This window comes from Miscanthus floridulus, chromosome 15 (genome assembly GCF_019320115.1).
Source record: "Miscanthus floridulus cultivar M001 chromosome 15, ASM1932011v1, whole genome shotgun sequence".
NCBI classification, from domain to species: Eukaryota; Viridiplantae; Streptophyta; class Magnoliopsida; order Poales; family Poaceae; genus Miscanthus; species Miscanthus floridulus.
This window is the reverse complement of record NC_089594.1, coordinates 11,768,943-11,790,703: the sequence shown is the minus strand read 5'-3', so window position 1 is coordinate 11,790,703 and position 21,761 is coordinate 11,768,943. Positions and strand designations below refer to the sequence as shown.

The following is a 21,761-nucleotide window of genomic DNA, read 5'->3' as shown; positions in this document are numbered from 1 at the left end:
CGACCTCCCCAGGAACAGAGCACGGCACCGGGCTTGCCGACCGGCAGCCAAACCCGGCCGGAAAAATGCTCGATGGTGACGGAACGCTAGCCGCGAGTGGCGCAGTGCCAGCACGGGTCCGTGTGGCCACGTAGGACCACAACGACCCACGGCAAGGGCGGCGGCGTGCAGGAGCATGCCTGCCCATGAGCAGTCATGGACGGCGACAATGGCACATGCACTCCAGTGGACCTACGCACTCTAGGAAAGGCTGAGGTGGCAGAATAGCATCGGGGGCTCACCGCGAATCTCGTTGCAGAGCCGGTTGGAGCGAAGGGCGGTCGAGCCAGCCTGGCCACGCGTGAGCGACCAGGGCAGCAGCGCTCCAAGGCAGACATGGCCACACCACCGTGTCACCGGCGAGGACCCTGGCCGAAGGAAGGTGAGCACCCGACAGAGGGGGTCAAAACAAGACTACCGATGCCAACAATCGAACCACTACCGATGATTAGGACCTTACCCCTAATTGCGCCCTGCTCCGGCGGCGACGGAAATGCCAAAATGGCCGGCAACAGCGCACCACTGGTTCGCGATGCCGGTTGGGCGTCTAGCTAGCTTCCCTAGTGAGCCGCAGGTGCAAGGAATTGGATTGGGGTATCCCGAGCCGCGTGAAATTGGAAAGCGGAGGCAGCTCATGTGCATGGGTGACTGCACCGCGGTGGCGCACGTACGCGATGACGTGGGCGCGGCCGGGGAAAGCGGTAGTCAGTAGTGCTCGGGCGCGGCATGAGCGCACTGTGGAGCCGCGAAGGAGCAGGGAGGGCGGCGCTGCGGGCTGCGGTGGTGCGGCCACCAGGCGGAGCATGGCAGGCGCGGCCAAGGCGCATGCTGCGGCAGCAGACCAGCGTGGGCCGGGGCGTGACGCGCGCTCACGAGGGAGGCAGCGCTGCGAGGCCGCAACAGAGTGCTCGCAAGGAGGGAAAGGGCGGCTACGGGCGTACAGGGAACTAAGACGCCTCCTCGGCTGCAGAGAAGAAAAAGGGAGGGAGAAAGGGCGCCGGGGAAAACGACGACGGCGGACGTAGCCAAAGCTGGTGCCCGGCTCGGAAGAAAAATTGGAGACCGAGGCAGACAGGCGCACGAGGGCAGGGCGTGGGCTGTCGGGACTGCACAGCGTGAAACAGCGTGAGGCGATGGCGTTGAGGCGACGGCTGCGTTGACGTCGTACATGTCAAGGATTTGCAAAAAAAGGAGCAAAGAAACAGAGTCACCGAGACAGCAGAAACAAGGATGAGACGGCTCAGCATGGCAGAACACTGAGACAGACCACGGAGCTGCGACAATGACAAGAGCGCGACGGAACAACGTAGGCCGACGAGGACAATTAGACACAGAGCAACACGACACGACGCCAGAAATCAAAAGACTGATTCACGGCAGGGCACGTATAAAAATATTTTCTCCACCTAACACTCTCATTCCTATTTATTTTATTTTAAGTTTTAACACGATTAACTCCCAATTTTTATTTAAGTTCTAATCACAAGTGATATTTTATTTTTGTAACAAAAATTGTTTTCACGCTCAATCCAACAGGACAAGCAATTCACTATTTACTTGCTAGAATCGCTAGCGGATATTTTAAATATAATTTAAAATTTTAAAATCCGACCGAATTGTTTCGGTAAATTTTATTAGGCCTAAAACGCGGTGCTAAATGCGATCGTAACACCGGGGTGTTACTGCGGGGCGCGGTGGGGCGGGGGTTGGCGGCGTGCGGTGCGGTGCAGTGCGGCGTGTTGTGTGCGCGAGGGTGAGGGCCGGGGGTGCTAACTGTTGGGGCCATATCAAGGAGTATGCCAAGTGCCAAGATCTGGGGCACTCGGCATTATTTTTTTTTATTTTCATTACGGCCCGATACTGTGCAGTGGGGCCGGTCAACGAAGTTGCCGAGTGTCCCCTATATGACACTCGGCAACCATTCTTTTCGCCGAGTGTCATGTACAAAACACTCGGCAAAATAAATCGATATTTCATGCTCCACCGTCCTCCTTCTTCATAGCGTGTTTTACTAAATTTGTTACGATGTAATTTAAAAATACCTTGTCAAATTCACTCAACAATGTATATTTGATTTTTCTATGAATATTAATCCATTATTTCATGCAGTTATAGCTCAAATTCAATATATATCAATTAAAATTCTATAATTGCAGTTAATAAATTAAAATTATCAAACGGATCTGAAAATTTTACCAAAATTTGACGTGAATCAATCTATGTTGTCTATTGCCTATACAAAAAGTTTTGAAGTCAAACCCCAATTTGACCGTTACTTTGACTCCAAAACTTACCGGATCCTTCTCAACGCTACGATTCTTCTACGGAGATGCTTCAGTTTGTAAAGGTCGTACGTGACAAATTGTGCGAAACCTTCTCAATTTTTTTTCACAGTCTCCACGTATGATATCAGGAGATCTTGACAAATCTCGTCATTTTCAGACTTCGTTTGTTTTTTTTAGAATTTAAAAACCATTCGGCCACACGTTCGTGGTCGTGTTTCCTGAATAAAATGTTCGAAAATTCTTTTCATTTCCTGAGTAAGGCCCCAAAATGGACTCAATAACATGAATATGATTTCTCCACTCAATTTATTCCATTATTTGTATCACTTGCAGTTCAAATTTGACTTAAACCAAAAAATTCCTCTAAATGCAATAAATTACTTAAATATAGCAAACAGATCGAGAAATATACCAAATTTTAACATGTAGTACCACATGTTGTATGTTGAGAGTAGAAAAAGTTTGGAGGGCAGGAGAGGAAAAAAATTATTATTTTGCCGAGTGCCATTAAAAAACACTCGGCAACAACATTACTTTGCCGAGTGTAAACAAAAAAACACTCGGCAAAAATATCAGTTTGCCGAGTGTCAAGCAAAAACACACGGCATACATTGTCTTTGCCGAGTGTCTCTAACGGACACTCGGCAAAGTTCTAACGGCAGGGTGGCGCACCCAACGGCCATCAGATGGCCGCCGCACGCCCAGCGCACGTGACTCCATTTTGCCGAGTGTCCGTGTTTGCCAAGAGTTTTGTTGTATTTTGCCGAGTGTTTTATATTAGACACTCGGCAAAGTTGGCTTTTGCCGAGTGCTATATGTTTGCCGAGTGTTTCATTAAATACACTCGGTAACTTGGATGTTTGCCGAGTGCCCGATGAAATGCACTCGGCAAACCCTCAGGCACTCGACAATTCTACTGTTTCCGGTAGTGAGAAAGGCTATGGAGCAATTTGAATTGCTCATTCAAACTGTAGTACAAAGGAAAGTCCTATATCTGTTGTCACAGAATTTTCAAGCTGTAGTACGTACAAACAAACGTAACAGTGATAGAAAAATGAACATTTCAGACAAGGAAACAAGAAAGAAAAGAGACTACTTCCCTTGTGTAAACGTCAAATAAATACTATGACTGAATGTAGTAGGTTTTTTTTAATATATATATAAGGGAATGTAGTAGTTAGAACAAAGGGGGAATACATTTGTCTCACGGGAAGCAGGCAGAACCTACTCTTTGTTTGCTAAAAAGAAAAAAAACTGTTCTTTTCTGAAAGCAAACAAATTAGTGTTGCCATAAACTCAAGAAGCAACCAGGCCGGCTATACTCATCAACCTGATATGCACACTTATATATGTTTGGAGTTACTCGACCAAATTAACATGAGTATATGGCTCTGCAGATTAACGCAAGAAGCAAACCATGTGCTGCACGCTTGTTTATACCCTTTTTTGCCAGTTGTATTTCTTTGTACCACTACTACAGAAGTTAACTGTAGGGACGGCTCTAGAGTCTCTGTAGGGGCGGCTGCGCCAGCCGTCCTTCCCAGGGTATTCCTACAGAGGGTGCCTCTGTAGGGGCGGTTTCCTGACCGCCCCTGCAGTGCCCTCTGTAGGGGTGGCTGGTGTTTTCAGCCGCCCCTACAGTGCCCTCTGTAGGGGCGGCTGGTGTTTTCAGCCGTCCCTGTAGTGAACTTCTGTAAGGGCGGTTGTATCACCAGCCGCCCCTGCTGTGTGTATTTGTAAAGGCGGTTCAATCAAGAACAGCCCATACAGTGAATTTTTTAGTAAAAAAAATAAATAATTCAAATTCAAATCTGACCACATATATATATATAATTCAAATTCGAATCTGACCGCCACAAATATACATATATACATCCACAAACACAAGACCATTATTTAGAACATCATTACAAGTCATAATTCACAAAAATCCATCATTACAACATAGTCCATTATGAAGTCCATCATTATATAACATAGTCCATTAAGAAATCCACGAGGAGAGCGACATTTGGGCCATGAAGAGGTTGATGACGTCCAGGTAGCGGGAGATGGCGGCGACCACGTACTCGTTGAAGGTGTGGCGCTTGAGCAGCATGTGGGTGTCGTAGACGATGAAGCCCGAGAACACCAGGGTGGCTAGGAACCCGTAGATGGTCATGGCCAGCTGGCCACCCTTCCCAGCGGGAAGCAGATCTGCAGTGGATCAACAGTAAACTGTGAGCCAAACAAGTGTGACACGGGAGATTGAACGATGGAAATTTACTGTCATCTCTTTAAGCTTTGTCCCCCAATCGAAAAGTCGTTTCACAAAATCAACTTCATGTTCAGTTCCTCTCCATCCAATAATTTCTACTTTTTAAGGTGATTCAACAAGAGTTCCTCCGTTTCCCACTCTACTCGCTCAAGGCATATGCAATCAGATGAGCATACAGTTTCGGCCTGACACAAGGAAGTATATTAACTTAATAAAATTAATTGGTGAGTGCATGATAAAAAGGAGAGAGAGTAAATAGTCAGATTCCTGAACACTTTTGAGCCTAGTAACTAGTTGCAGCAATATAATTTTCTACCAAGAGAAAAGATAGCACACACGAGCATAATTTCTGTTTACAAAATCACAGAAAAATTCATGTCACAGCAACATGCTATTAATCGCTCAGAATTAAGGAGATTTTGAATCGATCCTAGTGCATAGATTCTGAATAGATCAACAGAACATTTTTATCTTCCTTTTTAAAAAAAAAATTATAAATACTTAGGCCAATTACTCCTTCAACTTTTTGTTCACTGCCATATTATTTTCTAACTCTTATATACATAACAAGGTTGATCTGCTTTAGTGCCATCCAACGACTCACCACAGGTCCACAACCATATATTTCAAACAGGCTAACAATAACTAGAAAGAGAGCAACAACTTACAGCCCAAATGTATACCAACAGTTAAATCTACAGAGTAAAGTGCTATCATTTGGATATCAAATAAACCATACATTTGCCAAAAAAAATATAAATGCAGGTTTCTTCCCATTACTTCTCTGGCAACTTCTATACTTACTCAACTAAGAAAACGAGTTGTGTTTTACCTAGGGACCATGTCTAACTAAATACAAACACATGTTTTCTTTTCTCATAAAAACAGCATGCATCGATCTACCTTGAAAAACAGTTTCATGATGCTTTAATTTAATTTGGCTTTCGATATATATTTTAACTGAAATTGATTGTCAAAAATGCCTTTTAGGGACCAAAATGCTACCTTTTTTCTGTGTCTGGGGAGAGTATTAGGTAAACGAAGAATAGGTTTACCTCTGAGACAGTAGCAACTAACTGCAGCACCAACCTCCTTATACCAGTAGACAATCTGAGAACATGGAATGCGCTGGCCTCAAAGGCATGTCCATTTGCCATGACCGTCAGGCACAAAAATGTAATGTCAGGGAGCACTGCCATGTCTTCCATCATGTATTGATAGTTCCCTATATCCTGCGTTTTCGAAGGAAGTAAAACAAAGGGGGTCATACTCATATATGAAAGAAGGGGAATGAAACCTAAAATTGTTTCAGTGATTGTTGCTACCTGACCATTGTTGTGAGCATGCACGAAATGGCCGCTATAAGTAACAAGTTCATCCTGGGTTTCTTACACAAAGCATGGCCATTGTGAGCTGCTTAAAAGACTAGACTACTTGTTCTCCAGAAAATACTTTGGCTCTCATGTTTCTTGAAGATATATTGGAAAATAGTAATTAATGAGTGTGCTGAGCAATATTGGAGGGAGCTGAGGTCCTAAGTAAACCAAAACATGCGATGACTTCTACCAATGGTGGTTTCCTGATATCACCATAACCTTGACAATTTGACAAAAAGTCAAAATAGTGGAAACTAAACATTATTTTAAGTAAGCCATTTGGTTCAATGCACAAGTCAACTTATTTTATCCTAAACGAAGACTCATAAGTAATATGCCTGAAGTACATTATTTACTTGCTTTTATATGTCTAATCAAGCCTTAGGAGTTAAGGGTTTTTATTTACAAAAAAGGGCATTTAGCAAACTTTAATTCTGTGGTGGCCTAGGACCATTCTTAGTCAGCATGACACATAGGAACCTTGGATGGATACACTAGCATGCTATGGATACACATAGTCACCACTAGAATTTCACCACACGCTGCATTCCAATTTCATCCATCCACATCACAACAGGAAACAAATCAACGACACGAGAGGGAGATGAGGAGGAATCAATTGCCCATACCGAGAGTGGAGGATGCGGACACAGCGATACTGAGGCTGCAGCAGAGCGTGAATAGGGCGAGTAGGACGAGGTTCCTGGGGTGCTTCTCCCTGTACTTGAGCATGGGGAACATGACTGCACAAACCAACGAAACCAAACCGAACAAAACCGCGGCGGTTATGATCCAAACCCTAGGAACGGAAGGAGGGAAGGGGGAACGGAGGCGCGCGCACGCACCGATGAGCGGGGAGACGAGGATGACAATGAACGTGTGAGGGCAAACTGCAGGGACAGGATGCCGTAGACCTTCTGCACGAACGCCCAGCGCAGGCGCCGATCCTCCTCCTCCACCACCTTCTTCGCCGCGGGGGTCTGCTACTCCGCCGCCGCCGTAGCGGCCGCCTCCAGGTCGCGGGCCGCCGGGGGTGTCTTCATTGCGCTCGGTCGACGGTGGCCGGTCGCCTCACTCGCTAGGGTTTGGTGGTGCGCGGTGGGGTTTTCGGGGAGTGGTGGCGGTGGGCGAGAGCCGAGAGTGGGCTCGTGGTGGAGCGAGACTACGAGCAGAGGAAGCCTGGGGAAAGAAGCGGCACAATAAAGTCGGGCGCGTCTCACTGACGCGTGGGCCCGTGTGGCAGCAAGCCACGTCCCCCTCGGGGGTTTCCAGTTGCCGCGGCGGAGGACAGGGACCTTTATAATTATTATTTTTATAATTATTTTTATAAATAATACAGTACAAAATTTTATAATTATTTTTTATAGATATATTTACATATACAATAACTAAAACAAGGGAAATTTTGCTATTGGACATGCCAAATGACGCGTCTTTGCTGGCGGACACTGCGTTTTTCATCTTTTGCCGTGAGACACTCTGGTTTTTGGAAATACTGCCAGTGGGCACCGCAACCCAGTTGCACCCGGTTTTGGAGAGAGAAAACTTCGTTTTGGACATCGGGTGCCCCTGAACCATACTTGGCGCCGTCCCAACCTGGTCTGGTTCGACCCACTTAAAACGGCCGGCCCGCACCCGACTCGTCTCCACTGCTCGTCTCCACTGCTCCTCGTTCCCCCTCTTCACCGCAGAGGCGGCGGCGGCATAGGCTGCGGCGGCCGGTCGGGCGGGGGTGCCGGCCGGTCGACAGGAGAGCGGGCCTATAGAAGATGGCTATAGGATCTGGCGCTTCTTCGTCGACTAGGTCGCGTGGAGCGAGAGAGGGGCAGGCGATGTGCCCTTTCTGCCACACGGCGACGGTCGTGGAGCGGACGTCGAGAACCACAAAAAATCCAGACAAGCCGTTCTACACTTGCAGGAATCGTGACTGGGTGAGTTTTCTTGATTTTGTTCTTGCTACATTTGGGCGTTTTGAAATCGGATGTAGGGTTCATCCTATTGATTTGGCTTTCGCTGTGAAATAGGGCAACGGTACCTGCAACTTCTTCATGTGGAAACCAGAGAGCGCTGGAGATGGCATGGATGGTGCAGCAGTGATGGCTGCATTGAAGGCTCTGGAGAATTCTCTGTTGAACTTGAACAATGTTGTAGTTGCTCAGAGCACTGTTGTGGCTAGAATAGCTGGAGAGCAATTAGTTGTTAGGATGATGGTTGGGGCCAGTGTGTTTGTAGGTGTTGTTTGCTTTCTTGCTTTGTGCATGGTATTGTACAAGCAAGCATGAAGTATGATTTGTAATGTTTGTGAAATATGAATGAAATGCAGTTTGAATGGAGTAACTTCAACTTGATTTGTTCCCTTTTTTAGTTGTAAAGTTAAAATTGCAGCATCACTACCTTCAACTTAACAGCTGACTTAATTTTAGCATGACAAACACAGGCATACCAGATCATTAATTATGGAACATCATACCAGATGGCAATATCAAGTTGACACCAACAATAGCCAAGTTCACTACATTACCAGATTACAATACCAGGTTCACACCAACAATATCCAGGCTCAAAAGCACACAGATTACAATAGCAAGTTCATAGAACCACACAAAAGCACACCAAAAGCACAGGTGGCTCAAAAGGTTGCTTCTATCTTGATGTTCCCAGTGCAGGCATCAGGCCCCTCCCCTCTTGCTCCTAGTGCAGGCGCTTGGGCTCTGACTCCTAGTCTGTGCCCCTAGGCTACCTCCAGCTTGCTGTTTGGCCTGCCTCCTAGTGACTGGGGATCTTGGAACCCTGTAAGATGGCAGATGTGACCATGTTATCAACTTATACTTACTGCACTTGGCTTTAGATTAAGAACAGTGCTGGCAAGAAATGGATCACTTACTGCACTGATTGCTCAGGAGGTGTAGGCTCAGTTGGAGTTGTCTTCTTCTTGCTAGTTTGTTTCCCCTTGGTGGAGGCCTTTCTCTTCTTCTTGGCTGGCTCTTCTGTTGTTTCTATGATCTCAACAACCTTTGGCTTATAAGTCCTTCTCTTCTTCTTTGGAGGTGCAGGTGGTGGTGCATCAGGGTCTGTAACAGTTTCATTGCAGGTTTTCTGCAGGTGTCCAAATCCACCACACCTTTTACACCTTCTCCTGCCCTTGCTGCTGGAGCCACCTTCTTCAACTCCAACTATCCTTCTCTTCCTTGGCCTTCCTGTTGCTCTGTTGCATTTAGGTGGAAGGAGGTTGAAGCCAAGGTTCAGCTTTTCCCATTCATCCTTGCTTGGCATTGGAGGCACTGGAGTTGCATAGGCTGCTTTGAACATGTCTACAGAATAGTAGTGGTCAACATAGTCCTCTAAGTCTACCCTTCTGGTGCCAATGAAAGCTAGGGCATGAACACATGGCAGACCAGTTAACTGCCAACCTCTACAGGTGCACTCTCTCTTGTCTAGATCAACAATGAACCTCCAAGGGACCAGGTCCTTGTTGACTCCTCCAACTTCACCAACCATTGGGCCACTCTTGTGAATGTTGTACTTCAGATTTCTACTTTTGTTGTGCAGCTCCTTCATGACAGCTGGCAGAATCTTGAAGGCAGAAAACTTGGACAGCAGTTGCATCCTGGTGCAAAATCTCTCCATGATCAACTGCCTTATCTTGTCCATTAGCTCTACAACAGGTAATGACTTCTCTTCCCTGATCCAACTGTTGAAAGTCTCTGCTATGTTGTTTGTGACATAGTCACATTTGCTTGCTGTGCTAAACTTACACCTTGCCCATAGCTGCTTGTGATTGTCCTGCAGCCACCTAGTTGCCTTGGGGCATGCCTTGTCCATCTCATTCCAGTGCCTATCATGGGTTGTCTATCTATAGCACCTTGATGCAGGCCATAAGTTTCTCTCAAACACTTCTCCCCTAAACCTCTTCTGGAAATTCTTGACTAAATGCCTCATGCATTCTCTGTGCTCCACCCCATTACTGAAAACTTTGGTAACAGCCTTGTCTATTCCTTTGCCTACAGTTAGTAAGCATGGAAACAATGTCAGGTGGGGAACATACAACACTCAATTGAAAAACAAGAGCACAATGAATGCAACATACCTGCATCAGTTGAAATAACAAGACCATTTGGGGAACCAATAGCCTTGTGCAGCATCTTCATGAACCATTCCCAATTCTCCTTGGTCTCACTGCCAAATACTCCATAGGCCACTGGGAACATCCAGTTGTGGCCATCTATCCCTACAGCTGATGCTAACTGTCCCTTCCACTTTGCTGTCAAAATTGTGGAATCAATTCCTAAATAAGGTCTGCAACCTTGCAGGAAGCCATCTATGCATGGCTTTAGTGCTACAAACATCCTACTGAATCTTCTCTTCTCATCTACAATCTCCCACTCAATCTCTACAACACTGCCAGGACTCCTCTTCTCAATCTCCCTTTTCCAAGAAAACACATGTACAAAGCTATCTTCCCAGCCACCCATGATCTCATCTAAGGCCATTTGCTTGCCGTCCCAAACCACGTAGTAGCTCAGCTGTACACAAAAATTCTCCTCCAACTTCTGCTTCAAATCTTTAGCTCCAATAGTTGGATCTTCCCTAAGCCAGTTTATAACTCTGTCCTTCACCCAGTGATTGTTAGCCATACAGTTGTTCTGGAATTTGCTTGTGCTGGCACAATTATGCTTGTGTGGTAGCTTCTTAATCTGCAGCCATCAACCAACGGTTATCACACAACAATTGATAACTAAATTAAACTAAATGAAGCATTACAAAGCTCACATAACTGCCATGTCTTGCCATCAGGTAACTGAGATGCATGAATCCTCCACGGACATCTCTGGGCCTTACAATATGCTCGGTACCTCCGTGACGCACTATATGGAACTACAAGTTCAACTTCATTAAGCATAGCATATTGTCTAATACATCTCTTAAAGCAGAAACCATCTTCAAAAGTAACACCAAGACCTATCTTAGGGTTATCTATGTCAGTGACATGAACAACACCGTCACAGTCCCTCCCATCGTCCACAACTAATGGGTCATCATCTTCTGGGTCACTGTCAGGATAGTAAGCAGGGTCAGCATCACCATCATCATTGACCCCATCCTTGTACTTCTCATTCTCATCATCTACTCCTACATACTCCACTTCATCAGCCTCTCCCCAGTCATCTTCAGCAATATCTTCTTCTTCTTCAGCAATAGCACCATCATCTTCACCATCATTATCAAGATTAAGACCCTCATCACCATTAGCATCAGCCTCACAATTACCATCATCATTAAGATCAACAGCTTCACCATTGTCATCAGCTACTAGATTAGGCAGTACAAGTTCATCACTGAATATCATAGCTATTGGCTGACAATTAACCTGACTCTCCTGAGTGATAATAACAGACTGAGAAGACTTTAGCAAACGAGGACCAGTGTCAACAACATGTACAGTCAGTGGCACCTTCCTACTGTCCCAATACACATCAAATGCATGTAACAGAGCAGAATCAGAATCTATGCGCACTGTCTCATCCTTGGTTTTGTCAAAGAAGGTGACCTGCAGTTCTTGGTCGACCCCATGGACTATCTCCTCACCAAGGCACCCAAGAAACCCCATCCAAGAGAATTTATCCTTGTCTACCACACGAATGTAATTAGCAGTTACATGATAATCATCGAGCCCATCTGCTCTTTGCTCTACATATGCAGGTACGCTAATCGCCAGTCTACACGCGGAAGTTGGATCCATCCTAAATCAACACAAAGGATAACAACCAAACTAAACGATTTCAAAACCGCAAGCATTCTACCACATCCGCAGGCATTCATTTGCAAATAGTAGGGATTCAAAAGACTCACCCTTTCACTAGCCATTTGAATTGAGGAACCCTAGGCAGAGACCTAGGGCACTGCCCGTTCTTCGAGCTGGGGGACTTCATCTTCGGGGCGCGGGGGAACTATAGATCCTCAACCCCCCATGGCGGATGACGGCCGAGGCTCGATCTGTCAGCGACGGCGGGCACTGGGTGGACGGCGGCGCGACGAGCAGTGGAGACGAGTGGGTGGTGGCGCGATTGGGAGTGAGCGGTGGCAGCGGGATTGGGGAAAGCCTGGAACCCTAACGACGGAGTCTGGTGCGGGCCGGCCGTTTTAAGTGGGTCGAACCAGACCAGGTTGGGACGGCGCCAAGTATGGTTCAGGGGCACCCGATGTCCAAAACGAAGTTTTCTCTCTCCAAAACCGGGTGCAACTGGGTTGCGGTGCCCACTGGCAGTATTTCCAAAAACCAGAGTGTCTCACGGCAAAAGATGAAAAACGCAGTGTCCGCCAGCAAAGACGCGTCATTTGGCATGTCCAATAGCAAAATTTCCCCTAAAACAACTACAACAGTTTAAAATTGCAAAATTGAACCTTTAAAAATGGAAAAAAAATTAAATTTTAAAAAATTAAAATCAAAACTACTAAAATAATTTTGAGACACCAAATGATCTCAAATGAAAATTTGATAAACATCAAAGTTGTAGAGGTCATGAAGATCTACAACTTTTATTTTGGTCATCTTGTCATTTGACAAAATTTGTACATTTCAAATTTGAAATTTTAAAAAATTACAAGTTCGAACCAAAATTTGAGACCCAAAATGATTTCAACATAAAAAGTGATGAATACAAAAGTTGTTCAACTCATTAATATCTACAACTTTATTTTAGTCATCTTGTCATTTGACAAAATTTAAACCTTTCAAAATTGAAATTTTGAAAAACGACAAGTTCTAACCAAAATTTGAGACCCAAATTGATTTCAACATAAAAAGTGATGAATACCAAAGTTGTTCAACTCATGAGTATCTACAACTTTTATTTTGGTCATTTCTTCATTTGATAAATTCTTAGCACACATTGTTCATTAATCTTACACATGTCTCATATAGTTTATAAAACCTTATGAGAGATGTGTCACATTTGTGAACAATGTCATTACCACTTTGTCATATGAAGAAATGACCAATACAAAAGTTGTAGATCTTGATGAGTTATTCAACTTTGGTATTTATCACTTTTTCAGCTGAAATCATTTGGGGTACCAAAATCTTGTCTGAAGTTGCATTTTTTTGAAATTCAAATTTTAAATTGCTCAAACTTTTCATATGTATATATTGACAAAACCAACAAAATAAATTGATAGAGAATGATTTTAGAAAATTTTAGGAAAAAAAATCATCAGATTTGGAGTTAGTATGAGGAAGAAAAACTAGTTACAAAGTTGACCCACAGATTAAAAAAATCATACTGTTCACTATGATCATGTAAGATCATCTAGAACAGTATTATTTCTCTTTTTAATCTGTGGGTAAACTTTGTAACTAGTTGTTCTCCATCATACTAACTCCAAATGTGATGGTTTTTTTCCTAAAAATTTCTAAAATCTTGCTTCAGCATTTAAGTTTGATCAAACTTGGATGTGACAATGTTTTACACATTTTAAAATTTGAAATTTGACAAGTTCAAACCAAATTTTCAAACCCAACATGATTTCAGATTTAAAAGTGATGAATACAAAAGTTGTTCAACTCATCAAGATCTATAACTTTTATTTTGGTTATCTTGTCATTTGACTAAATTTGAACCTTTTAAATTTGAAATTTTAAAAAATAACAAGTTCAAACCAAAATTTGAGACCCAAAATGATTTCAACATAAAAAGTGATGAATACCAAAGTTGTTCAACTCATTAATATCTACAACTTTTATTTTAGTCATCTTGTCATTTGACAAAATTTGAACCTTTCAAATTTGAAATTTTGAAAAATGACAAATGGGCACTGCAGGGGCGGCTGGTGATTGAGCAGCCCCAACAGTGCCATCTGTAGGGACGGCTGGGCTGCTGGGGCCCGAGGACGCCCACTGTAGGGGCGCCCCCAACCCCAGCCGCCCCTACAGTAAAAATGCCCCCGTTACTACAGTAAGAATCTGACGTAGTGTACGAGATATACGTATAGTACATTTATTTTATTTGATTCGTCGTCCTTATCGAACTAGGGTTTTTGTTATATTAGGGTTCTGTGTCTCTGAGCCCCTGTATGGGAGGATACAATTTTATACTCCGATCGATAGGAGTACTTAATTTCTTGAAGATAGCCTCAGATGCCCTTGTGCCTATTGTGTAGTACGTTGATCTGTTTTCGGGAAACGAGTACATGGCATTAGAAAAATTGCAGCAACACACCCTGCGTTATTTCCGGTTGGTGCCAACGAGGTTGAAGACCGTCGTCGCCTTGATCGATGTCCCTCACGTGTTCCTGCTCTGCTCGAGACAATCAAAAGTTGGCAGCTCCTTTGTTTCTTCTGCATATACCACTGTACTATAGCTATAGAGTATAGATTTGCTCCCTCTCTTCCCTGTTGACGCCTTCCGTCTGCTCCCTGTAACCGCTCATTAATCATGTCGTAAGTCTAGCTAGATTTATTTCTTCCTTCCGTGGCTGGAGATCGAGTGTTTGATTATGTATTGGGTTGTTGGCTCGCCTTATTTATTTATTTATTTCCCTTGCCAATGAAGAAATCATCTCTTTCAGAGATCTGTTAGATGTTACTTGTTAGCAATACGGTGTTTCTCCCCTCCCATGCATGTCTGTTGATCCTATTTTCATTCCCCTCTCCTACATTGTTTCATAGCCACAGTAACAGGGTCCATCAATTGTTTTTTTCTAGATACAGTGAAGTTGGAAGAGTGAGCATCTGCCTCCAAGTCTGATTCATCGTGTCCGACGATGGACAATAATTACCAAGACAGCATATGTCTTGACTTAGAGAAGGCGTTAGCTGATGAAAGTGTGGCTCCAATAGACCTACCTTTCTGGTTCCTCAAGGCCATCACACAAGATTTCTCTCAACTTATCGGCGTCGGTGGCTTTGGATCTGTTTATAAGGTAAGTATATATACGTACCATGCAGGCAACTTGGCCCTAGCTCATGGACACAAATTAAACTTAACAATAATGTTGTGAACTGTAGGGAGTGCTTCCAAATGGGATTATTGTCGCTGTGAAGAAGCTTCGTGATAACAAGCTTTTTGAGGTTCAAGAGAAGGATTTCCTGCATGAGGTTAATTGTCTCATAGAGGTGAAGCACAGAAACATAGTACGGTTTCTAGGCTACAGTTACGAAACGCAGCATATGGTGTATCCGCATGGAGGAAGAAATGTCTGGGTAGACAAGCGGAACATGTTGTTTTGCTTTGAATTCCTAAGTAAAGGGAGTCTTGCCAACTATGTTACCGGTAAGATGAGCCATAAGTAAGAGCATTTCTGATAAGTAAAGAAGAAACAGCTCGTCTCATGACATAAATCAGAACTAATCATAGTTACCTTTTGTGTTGTGTTGTGTTGTGTTGTGTTGTGTGTGTATATATTCTTCACAGATGCATCTTCTGGACTTGAGTGGAGGGTTCGCTATCAAATAATTAAGGGGATTTGTGAGGGCGTGGCTCATCTTCACAAGCGGCGTATTATTCACATGGATCTCAAACCTGAAAATATACTGCTAGACGACACCATGGCGCCTAAGATTACAGATTTTGGTATATCGAGACGCTTCAGAGAAAACCAAAACAAGATTATTACTGAAAATATAGTTGGATCACCGTATGCTATCTAAATCTCTCTCTCTGTCTCTCTCTCTCTCTCTCTCTCTATCTATCTCTCTCAGACATCCATTTGTATTGTCAGGCACCAACTAACTCTCTGGTGCATACTACTGTCCCGTTTGGCTGTTTATTCTCACTGCATTAATTTTTCATGCAGGGGATATATGGCACCAGAATTTTTAAGAAGCGGAACAATCTCATTTGGGACAGATATATATAGTCTTGGTGTTATAATCATACAGATTCTAACGGGGAGTAAGGAATGCCCCAATGTTAATATGGTAGTAATAATTTACATTCCTGTTTCAAGATAATGGCTACATTTTTTTGCTTGGTGCTATTCATCACACTACTTGCGGGTTCGAAATCTGCATCAACCTATACGTGTTCTATATAGCTACATGTTTGTGTTCCCTATCTTAAAATTAAAGGCTCGCCCCTGATATATATGTATATACTTCTTAGTGCGCTTTTATTGTAACATTGGTAGGTGCTTGAAAGTTGGACGAACACATTTGGGACATCAAAGAGCAATCCACCACTAGAACAAGTAAAACTATGTGTTGAGATAGGGATAGATTGCATGCATGATGACCCAAGCAAAAGGCCTCATATACAAGATATTATCCGTAGGCTTAATGAAACAGATATTTCAGTGCAGGTAGTATCATCAGCTTTCAGTTACATTAAATATACATGCCTGCTCCCACAAACTTCCTATAATTGATTTATTGTGTCTTCATTTTTAGCTGGGTAGGTACTACCGGTACTATCGACAGGCCAAACAAGCATGCGAGCCTATGCGAATTATTGCATCCATGGCGCCAGAGGTGAGTTTACATTTCTACAGCCAACCGTACAGGGGAGCAAAACATGCATGTGTAATATATATAAACCATAGTACCACCATGCATACAAGTCTTCCCACGTTATATATGATTCAGTTTTTTTTTCAATCTGCTCATCATTTAATGTTGATTTGGCATTTTAATTTTGTCCAAGCATGTATACAGAGAATTCATGGTAATTCCACTTCGTAATAGCTAATCTCTTTCCTTTTGTTTTGAAAATCAACAGTTAGCCAGATCCATTTTATTCATGCTTGGCAGTGTTTCCCTTTTCTTTTTGCATGTAAACAGTCATACAATACAATGTCTATTCTTACCGAAAGCAGTTTTTTCCATTTCTTTCCACCTTTTTATCTTGATATGATTTGTGTGTGTGTGTTGCATATAATGCCACTCTGAACTCTCACTAGTCCGTGCACATATTCTGCTGTTGTAGCTACGTCCTTATTGGTCAAGCGAGAGTGCGCTGCTGGATGTCCACCCTCTCGAGCTCTGCTTTCCCTTCGAGGCCAAAAAGGTTACACAGTGCTCACTGAACTTAGTTAACAGGACACATCAATATTTTGCCTGTTTTATCAGACAGCAGTTCCAAGATATGTATGCTATCGACCAGCGCATCTCCTATGATTTGCGTCCAATGTCCACTGTTGTTTTAACTGTAAAGATGGTAAGGCAAGAGACACCGCCATTAGATGCGGGCATGTTTGAGATACTGATGATCTCCATGGAGAGCAAGAAGGACCTTCAAAATCTGGAGTCATCCATTGGCAATGATTCCCAAAAAAATGATGATGATTTATTGAAGTGAGTGGAAGAGTTGGATGGTGAGGTACATGCTGCCGTGTTGAAGGCTGTCATCTGCCCACCAAAGGATCCTGCCCCTAAGGTGAGTTTGTCATCATGTCCTTTTCAAGATGACATGGTTGAAATAATGTTTCATGTTTCGTATCTATTTGGCATACTTATATTTGTTAACCACAAACACCTTAAGACCAGTCCAGGTGGGGGTTTCATGTCACTATTATTCAAGACTCATGTGTTGGAAACGGTGTAGACAAGTTTCATCCCTATGAAACTCAGTTCATCCCATGAAACTTTTTTCATCTCTCTATTCATCAATACTATGCCACATCAGTTCATTTATTGCTCATGAAAACCCAATTGAGACTGGCCTAATTATATGGGGGAGCAATTTTAAGTAATTGTTTCATTAATTGTTGGGCAACAACCAACAATGATTTGCATTAGATGTCTATGAGGAAGCAGACACATTATATTCCATCTCAAGAAGGTTATGCCAAGTTATATTCCCATCACATGTACCAAAACATTGGTTGACTCGACTAGATTCATCCATGTGTTATAATATATTAGGATATCTCTAGATATGGTATATTGTGATCATTTGTAATAAAATTTTATAACTTATCTGATGACAACATGAGTTCCCATCTGTTGGGGGAAGGTGCGCCTTCTAGGCACCCCATCTTTTCACCCTTTCCGCCTTCCTGACCTTTTCAACCCAGCGTGCGAAAGGAGACTAAGACCTCTTCAGACCCTCCTGACGGATTGCATTTCGAAAGCAGCGTTCCCATTCCGCCAGCTGTGCACACTACATAATTGCAGGTAGTTTTCTGGGATGGCAAAAGGAGAACAAGCAAGGAGGAGGCAAAATGGCAGCTGGCAGGCTGGAGGCTTAGGCACCCATCAGAGACCGGCCAAGAGAAGCCTGCCTCCGCTTGTCCCTCCCCCACTTCCACGCGGGGCCAACGAACGAGGGCAGGCGTGGACCGGGGACGACTGTTCCCGGGGGAGGCAGTTTGAGTTAGGACCAAGCTGTACTGGATCGGGCAGGATATGCTGCTAATCTTGGGCAGTTGAAGGGGTAGTTTAGTCTTTGGAAAGTCTACGGGCATGTATAAACATGGCCCAAAGGGTTGATGTAGAGGATGATGAATAAGAAGATTGCTATTGCAGCGAGCTATCATGTCATTTGTTTTCGTTTGATACTCCACCGTGGTTGTTGCCCGAACTTGTCATGTCCCCAAGGAAAGGAGCGAAAGGAGGAAGTGACATAACCGAGACTTCGAAAGCAGCAGAAGAAGCGGCCCCAACAAAAGCAGTGGCCACATTAGCCGCGAACTCAACCATCCTCCCTAGGGCGAATACCCCCCATCCCCCCAGTTACCCGAATTGGCAGCGCTATAGATCCCACATGACAAAGGAGTGCCGCCAGTGGGGAGAGAAGACACCCTGGAAGGATTCGTACAAGATCTAGGAGTCGAGGAGAACGAAAATGAAGACGGCGAAATCCAGGATAGGAAATCCAAAGATTAGAGCGACAAAAAGAGCAGTTGCAGCAAGTAGTAGCGAGAAACAGGGCTGAGCAGGTGAAAACTCCATAAGAGAAGCCAAACAGCAGCGAATTAATCTCAACAGAGACTTTGAGCAGCTACATACAGAGGGCAAATGGCGAAAACGCCAGGCATGTTGGCATTGATGTCATTCAACCATAGCTCAAAAATCAAGGCAAAAACTTAGCAATATACGATCAAACTCCGCCATTATCTAGAGAGTTATAGCAACACCCTTGGCCACAGAATTATAAGCCTCTCATTCCCCCTTTCGACAGACAGTCCAATCCAAGAAAATTAGTCATCTCCGCCGGGGGAGACAACTAGGCCTTGGCGAAATCATTCATCATGGCGGTCGAAGGCATTGCCCATGACTTGTGTGCAGTAAGATGATGAGTCTTTATCCGACTATTAAAAAAGTTCATCCAGCTCAAGGAGCAGGCTCCCAATGTTCCGGAAGCAGCGGTCATAGCAGTGGCCATCGAAGGCCTTGCCACCGGTCAGTGTGCATTATTCCTCGCCAGGTTACTGCCAGATACTGTGAGCGAATTGTTTCGAATCATGAACCAATATGCCAGATTAGACGCAGATTACAGAAGACAAAAAGCCACGCGTGGTTCAACAAGGCAAGCAACTAAAATGCCAAGACCACCCCCAACCACAGCCCCAACAAAATGTGAGACCTTTTCGCTCAATAAACAATCAACAAGAAGAAGCGGGTCAGTGGGCCTCAGAACAAACGTAGCTTGGCAACTCGCATTTCCACCAACATCGCAACTTTGACCAAACTCAGCGTGGTGGTAGAGGAGGCTAAGGCTTTCATGGTGGTTGTGAAGGGCGCGTAAGAGGTAGAGGTCAGAGAGTGCCTTACTATTTTGTGTGGCGAAAATGCCAGACATGTCACAAGAGAATGCAAATATAACAAAATGGCATGAGAACTCAAAGAGAAAGATGATGCCTCAAGGACTAGCTAAACCCCAAAGCATGTATACCACAATGCTCTTTGCGAAAGCATGCACACACGGTCCTACAACCAACAATATTACCCCCCAAACAACAATCCAATCCATCAAGCCAACCCCGTACAAGGTTTCGCCCAACCATCATACGTCTGGCAGCACCCCACATATACTCAGCATACCAGCAATACGGTCATTATCCAAGTCATTCGTAGCAGTATCTTTGCCACTTCAGCCAGAGCAACAGCAATCAAGCCAACCATAGCCTGCCAAGCAAGAAAATGCACAAGAGCAGCAAACAATTAATAACATCCTTCCTTCGCATGGCCAAATATTCGCCATCACAGGCGGATGAAAACAAGAGCACGAGAGCAAGCGTGCAAGACGAGATTATGAGAGAAGAGTCCATACCATTTCGCCAAGGCTGCTAATGAATAGGCCAGCTGGTCCCAAGTCCTAGTCACATTTGATGAATATGATTTCCAAGTTCACGATTATCCTCACACCGATGCATTCGTCGCAGCGGCAAATGTAACAGGTACACTGCATAACGTTTTAATAGACACCGGCAACTCCACAGATATCTTGTTCATGAAGCCCTTTGAGTCAATGGGTCTAGATAGACGAACAGTGGAACCAGCTGGTAATCCTTTGCACGATTTTGGAGGGAAAAAGATAGAAGCTATTGGAAAGAAAGTCACTCCAGTATCCTTCACTGAAGGTGAAAGGGTTTGCACAGAAATGATAACATCGATATAGTCAACATGGACTACCCATACACCACTATATTCGGTAGAGGATTCACCAACAAGTTTGAAGTCACTATCAAGCAGAGCAGAATTAGGAGAGGATACCCAGAAGACGTTGTTGTCAAAAATGGCGCTCGACAAATGTGTCCACGTTGGTGCAGATTTGGCGCTCGCCAAAAAAAAGAGCTCATACTTTTCTTGCATGAGAATAGCGATGTTTTTGCCTAGTCAGCGAAAGATCTTCAAGGTGTTAGCCAGGAGCTAGCACAACACTCCTTAAACATAAAAGCATAAGCAAAGACGAGAAAGCATAAGCTCAAGAAAATGTCAAGCGAAAGACAAAAGTAGCGAAAGCTGAAGTCCAAAGACTGCTCAACGCCGAAGTCATTAGGCCAATACAATACCCAGAATGACTGGCGAATGTAGTCATGCTTAAGAAGAAAAACAACAAATGGCGGCTGTGTGTTGATTTCACTGACCTAAATAAGTGTTGCCCAAAAGATCCGTACCCCTTGCCAAGAATTGACAAGTTGGTCGACATAGCAGCCGGTTGCGAAATGATGACTCTCCTCGACTGTTTTGCCGGTTATCATCAAATCTAGTTAAACAGCGAGGATGACGAGAAAACGAGTTTCATCACACCTAGAGGGACATATTGTAACCGGTGAATGGCAGAATGACTACAAAACGCAGGGCCAACTTTCTCAAGAATGACAAATATGGTTTTTAGTGAGCAGAAAGGGCGAAATCTCCTCGCCTATGTTGACGATATAGTCATAAAAAGTGACAAGAAACATACCCACATTGCAAACTTACAGTAAAATTTCACAAACCTGAGAAAAAGTGGCCTCAATCTCAACTCGGACAAGTGCTTTTTTGGCATTCAGAAAGGGAAGCTACTTGACTGTTTAGTCTCCGCCAGAGGCATCAAAGCAAACCCCGACAAGATCGCCACCATAGCGAATATGCAGCCACCAACAAACAGAAAGCAAGTGCAAAAGTTAACAAGAAGGTTAGCGACATTAAATAGATTTGTCGCCAAATCACCGGAAAGAGGGCTGCCTTTCTTCAGAGTCCTCCAAAATTCTGACCTTTTTACCTAGGGCCTTGAACAGCAGCAAGCTTTCAACGACCTAAAAGAATATCTGACCAAGCTAACCACATTGTCCAAGCCTTCGCCAGCAGTAGTTTTGCTACTGTACTTGGCAGCCTCGCCCACAACCGTAAGTGCGGTATTGGTAGAAGAAAAAGAGCATGAA

At 44.1% G+C, this 21,761-nt stretch overlaps 1 protein-coding gene and 2 pseudogenes across 1 annotated transcript; 1 reads left to right on the top strand and 2 right to left on the bottom strand.

Annotated features, from left to right (window-relative positions):
* Nucleotides 1–4,308: 4,308 nt before the first annotated feature.
* On the bottom strand, nucleotides 4,309–6,698 carry LOC136507001 (protein LIFEGUARD 2-like). Its single transcript, XM_066501867.1, has 4 exons — nucleotides 6,587–6,698; nucleotides 6,148–6,176; nucleotides 5,681–5,813; nucleotides 4,309–4,520 (listed from the first exon to the last, which is right to left on the bottom strand). Exons 1-4 carry the CDS (start codon nucleotides 6,696–6,698, stop codon nucleotides 4,309–4,311), a joined length of 486 nt encoding a protein of 161 aa, XP_066357964.1.
* Nucleotides 6,699–8,626: 1,928 nt separating this feature from the next.
* Nucleotides 8,627–11,565, bottom strand: LOC136507000 (uncharacterized; annotated as a pseudogene).
* A 2,749-nt stretch (nucleotides 11,566–14,314) lies between these two features.
* Nucleotides 14,315–21,761, top strand: part of LOC136509097 (uncharacterized) — a 35,640-nt pseudogene continuing 28,193 nt past the window's right edge.

Coding starts and splice junctions, on each gene's coding strand:
- LOC136507001 (XM_066501867.1), bottom strand. CDS start 6,698: ATGTTCCCCATGCTCAAGTACAGGGAGAAGCACCCCAGGAACCTCGTC. Junction 5,814..6,147: donor ATATCAGGAAACCACCATTG/GTAGAAGTCATC, acceptor TCGAAAACGCAG/GATATAGGGAACTATCAATA. Junction 4,521..5,680: donor TGTTCTCAGATTGTCTACTG/GTATAAGGAGGT, acceptor GATCCACTGCAG/ATCTGCTTCCCGCTGGGAAG.